We start from the raw sequence: 5,398 nt of genomic DNA, 5'->3' as shown, positions 1-5,398 counted from the left end.
CTGAAGACAAACGACAAACTCTCCTTTAGAAGTTTACCACGTGCTTTGTACTCTCTGACTTGTATTAATTGTAATGGATATAAATAGCTAAGGAGACTCTCTTCTCCATAAGCGAAGCTAAGCTCACTCAAGCGAAGAAAAGCACACTTAAGCTAAGACAAGCATACACAAGCTTTCTCAAGCTCTTTTTTAAGCAAACACTTTCTCTCTTGCTCTTCTGTATAACTTGTGTGCTTCCTATATTGTTTAGATAAGTTCTTAATCTTATCTTCTTCTGCAACAATCTTTAAATTATATATTGATCTTCTCTTTTTAATAAAAGAATTTTAAAAATTAAAAATTGTGTGTTTGTACTCATCCTCCCTTTCTACAAAGTGTTACCTATAAACTATTGTAGATCAGTTTGGGACCAACAATAGCTAACAGAAGCAGATATCAATAGCAATAACAAGCTCATGACTTTAAAACTTAAAGTAGTTGTCCATCGAATTGTTGAAGCATGAGCTATAGCGAATAGCCTTAGACATTGGCACCATATAAAAACTTTGAGAAGCAAAAAAAAAAGCGAACGCAAAGGGCAATTTATCTTTTTACGGATTTCTTCTCCGATGTAGACGGTGAATACATTTTTGGTCTCTTGTTATCTACTAATTATTTTGGGCTCTTACTATAGGCGAAATTTTTTGGGTCTATTTTATCTACTAAATTTTTTGGACTACTGTTGTATACTAAAATAATTTGGTCCTCTATCTTTTTGGACTATGGACATGTGTCTGCCCTACAACTAATTTATCAGCTATTTTATTAAAAAACATATAACATCTAGCTTTGGAACCCATAATCATATGGTTTAAAGACTCGAATAAAAACGAAAGAATTACTCAAATAGCGCAATTATATTAATGAAACGATAATTTGTTACAATGCCATCCTGTGCTTTGCACAAACTGTTACATCTTAATAATTTATAAATGAAAAAAACTGCCAACAATCTTCAAAATTTTTTACAAGCAATATAGCGACAAAGAATGACCTTCACAAAGAGCTATTAAACCCACTCTTCTTGGCCTCCAATGTTTCTTTTACTATATATTTTCCACAAGAATATTCTAATGGTTTTCAACGTATCTATCTTCTTAGACTGCACTTTTTTCGGTCTGATCTATCACAAATTCGGCATCCTTCATACTCCAAGCACTCATTTTTGAAATTGTGACGCTTCGAGTCCCGTTGTTAAAAGCGAAAAGATGAGCGTCTTCATTGTAAGCAAATTTCGGATAAACCCGACTTGTAATACATGTCTTTCCTTCTGCCCCAAAGCTCTCAATAATTGAGCGGTCAATCTATAAATATTCCAGAAACAAGGGTCAAAACGTAAAGATGACAACTTCGAAGGTAGTAACGAAACTAGCAAATTGAAATTACATGAAAACATGAAGCGAGAAAAATAAAAGATGCATAAAAACCAAAATTATGTTTAAAGAGATGTACTATTCGGTATGGATATTTATAACGATTATAAGAAACTAGTGTTTCACCGACAGTGGGGCCTATTACTAAAGGCTTTTGACCTAAGGTTTTTGTCGGAAAGGACTTGGTTGGTAAAGTATACCGACAAAGATTAAAAGTCAACGACATACATAGAGGTCGTTAATACATCATAAACCTTATACCTGTAACAATAAAATGTAGAGTCATGCTTTATTGACAAGTTATCAACAGTAACATTTACTTACCAAGTTTCTGAGCGAGATCTCATTGTTGTTTTGAAGATCTATGTCAACAAACGCACCATAACTTGTTGTGTCAATATTGCTCCTGATCGTAGACCTTTAAACACACAAAAAGATTAGTTATTGAAAACTAGACCCTTATTCCTATGACAAACTTGCTAATTGGATGAATAACAAACCTGCTAAGATCACTACACATGAGTACCGCGTATCGTTTAATCTTTTGGTCATAAAACACCCTGAAGAAGATTGCGGTTTGCTCTTTGCGATCTTTAGAAGCCATAGCCAACAAGCCAAAAGGCCCGAATGCACCTTTGCTCGAAGCACCTCTTTCGGTACAGAGTGCTTGTGGATCGACCGAAGTCGTATCCAAATCCTCTGTGTCTGCGATGGTCAAACCTTCTAATTTGAAAGAAACCGTAACATCCGCCTGAAAATGGAAATGTCAAACTTTAATACCATAAAAACTACTTCATCTTTAACATCGAGAAACGAGGATTAGAGAGATTTTAATGAATATTTTTATTCTTTGAAAACCAAATACTTAAAATAGAATAATGTTTTTTTAATAAATAAAATAAATTGTTTTACTATTTTAATATATAGTTTATATTGAATGCATAGAGTACAAACCTGCGAAGCAGTAATCCCCTGGATTTCATAAACAGGGCAAGCAGAGTCGAGCTTTTTGTTTTCAAGTTTAACTTCATTCTCACGAAGGGTTTCAATCTCCTCCACCGGCCATTGGATTAGCTGCTTCCCACTTCTGTCTATCCAAACTGCCCTTGGAAACGACTGCAAAAAACAGTTTGAATTCTTAGATGATCGATATCGGTTTTATGCATTTTCCGGCCGCCGGAAAACAAAGGGGGAAATCATACCTGAAGGCCGGCCCATCCTTTTTCGATGTCGTCTTCTTGAGAATCGGATTCAGGGATCCAACCCCATAAAACCCTTCTGTTCTTGGAATCATCGAAGAACGATTTGGATGCATAAAAATTGCCATAATCGTACCTCAAATCCAATTTGCTTCCTGATAATCGTAACCCATTCTGGGGCAAAAAATTCTCACTAACTGGACTGTAAGTCCCAATCGTATACCAATCATGCCCTTCAAATCCAGCCTTCATCACATGCATCACACTGCCGCTATACGTCGACGTATCGAGCCCGTTGGTGCTGTTCAACGGCACCGGATAAAAGTCCGGGCACTCCCAAGTTCCGGTATCTTCCGCCGACGAAAGAGGCTGTTCGTGTCGCTTCCAGTTCTTGAAATCCGTACTCTGGTACAAAAACGCCATGCCGTCGTTGTCTCTGTCGGCGCCGACGACCATCCGCCACACGCCGTCGGGACCTTTCCAGGCGGTGCTGGGGTCCCGGAAACAGTCGTCCTTGACGCCCTCCGGCGGGGTTATGATCGGGTTGTTTTCGTATTTGACCCATTCTCTTAAGAACGGATCGGAGAGGTTTTTTGGCCAAGCGAGATCTTGAACTTGCCGGGACTGTGAATCACTTCCGGTGTACAACATCATCGGAATGTTTCCCGGCAGGATGGTGGCCGATCCGGACCAGCAACTTTTGCTGTCTGCTTCATGGGTCGGGTATATTGCCGGGTCAAGATGGATCCAGTTGACCAGGTCGTATGATACGGCATGGCCCCACAGGATGAGGTCACCAAAAGTTGCCGCGTACGGGTTGTATTGGTAGAAAAAATGGTACACTCCTTCGTATAACATTGGTCCTGCAATTTTTCAAAATTACAATCATACCCTTTATCTAAAACGTTATCCTCATTTATAATTAAAAAACACGTGCTTTTAAAATGGTATACTTATTTATATTCTTTGATTAACTGAATAAGAATTGTGCATGAGCTCTTAAACATTTGTATAATTTAATATTTAATTATTTTTAATCAAACAAGAAAGGAATAAAAAGGCTAATAAAGGAAAAAGCAAAAAAAATGTGGTGCATATATCCCATACCCATCCAGATCAAAAGTGGGGGTGGGCGGTGGGGAATGGGGTTTTCCACCATTCTTGCGTACATAGTCCTTGTGGGGTCCTTTTCTTTATTTTGTTTTCCAATATTTTATTTTAAATATATAATTATTTTAATATTTAGGATTTTGGTGTCATTTTTCCTTGTATTTTACGAAGCTACCTTTTTTATATCGATTTTAGTAATGTTTTTTATTAAAGAAATTGCTTTAAAATCCAGCAATCGAATTGGATGCTAAAAGAATAAAACATTAAAGAAACGGAAACTCACCATTGGGATCTGTGGAAATTCAATCACCAACCGTTGGATCCAATTTGGTTTCACGTCAACGGAACCCATATGAAAAATAAATCAGCTACCTTATATAAATCATAATGAGAAATAAATAATAACAATTTTGGAACATCGTATTCGTTTTATAGCAAAAAACGAGAATAGATCACGTACACCATATTCTCGTTTTCCATGATCGTGAAAAGGGTTGGTTTGCATTAACGCTATGTTCTCGAATTTGTGTTCTTGAAAATGGACGAATGGAAAGGAAATAATTTTTCGTTTTCTTGAACAAACGAAAAAGAAAAAAAAATCATTTTTAAAAATATATCTTCTCGAAATATATCCATTAGAACGAAATATTATTTTTCTTTTTTTTCCCTTCCTCTCATATTTGAGAGAAATCTTATCATTATCTTCCTTTTTCAAGAACACGGGAGTCCTGTCCCTCTTGCCTTTCCCTCATAAAAAAAGTTTCGAGAACATAACACAAATAAACGAATACGATGGTTTTAAAAAACCAATATATCAGAAAACATGTGAGGATAAATTCTTGACGTGAAAACAAATGCACGTACCGTTCATCCAATTGCTTGGTGGTTGGAAATGGTACCCAGTTCGATACGGTTGTTGGAACCGTTGGCTAGGAAGCGAGATGACATCTTTTAGATTTCGTCCTGCAGCTTCAGTGCCAACGATACCAAGAAAACATAATGTGAGAATCGAGACGAGAGATTTCATCATATTTATGATTTGGATGACGAGAGTAGGTGTGGAATGAGTTTGAAATGGTCCATTGGTTAGTTTATATAGACGTTGAGTCCAACAGTAACTGCCGAAATATTTTCATTCACACCCCTGAACTTTGTTTATTTTCATTAATACCACTGAGCTTTGTTTATTTCATAAAAGTTGGCAAGGGCTGCACATCACTTTTGACAATATTCAATGGGTCACCCTTACTATGCATTCTTTATCTATTTGTCTTCATAGGACCCATTTTTTATGACTTTGAAATATCAAGCCGCCAACAAAACAAACGACATGCAATTACAAACATATTTTATTTTTTGAAACAAATAAAAAATTATTTAATATTTTAATTATTTTCAATTAATTGTTATAATATACGAGAAGTAATGGTGGTACCATATGATTATAATATGGCTAAAATCTATACTATATTATAAAGCATTTGGCTAAAACTCTTAAAAACTCTTAAAACTCTTAAAAACTTTTAAAAACTCTTAAACCCTTTCATTCCTAAACGATTTCATCCTTATCCGATTTCATCCTATATCTAAATTCGTGAAACTAACTGCAGATAAACACAATCAAATACAGGATAAACATCTCATTTTAAATATAAAAAATCTAAAATATAATTAGTA

At 35.8% G+C, this 5,398-nt stretch overlaps 1 protein-coding gene across 1 annotated transcript; it reads right to left on the bottom strand.

Annotated features, from left to right (window-relative positions):
- Positions 1-877: 877 nt before the first annotated feature.
- LOC112503622 (beta-fructofuranosidase, insoluble isoenzyme CWINV6-like) lies at positions 878-4,751 on the bottom strand. Its single transcript, XM_025107626.1, has 7 exons — positions 4,586-4,751; positions 4,005-4,013; positions 2,615-3,474; positions 2,367-2,528; positions 1,913-2,163; positions 1,737-1,830; positions 878-1,343 (listed from the first exon to the last, which is right to left on the bottom strand). The coding sequence occupies exons 1-7, from the start codon at positions 4,749-4,751 to the stop codon at positions 1,137-1,139; spliced, it is 1,749 nt and encodes a 582-aa protein (XP_024963394.1). The 3' UTR covers positions 878-1,136.
- Between the last annotated feature and the right edge of the window lie 647 nt (positions 4,752-5,398).

The sequence above is a fragment of the Cynara cardunculus genome, unplaced genomic scaffold (assembly GCF_001531365.2).
Source record: "Cynara cardunculus var. scolymus isolate 2C unplaced genomic scaffold, CcrdV1 Un_Scaffold_3410, whole genome shotgun sequence".
Lineage (NCBI taxonomy): Eukaryota > Viridiplantae > Streptophyta > Magnoliopsida > Asterales > Asteraceae > Cynara > Cynara cardunculus.
This window is presented reverse-complemented; position numbering and strand designations above follow the sequence as displayed.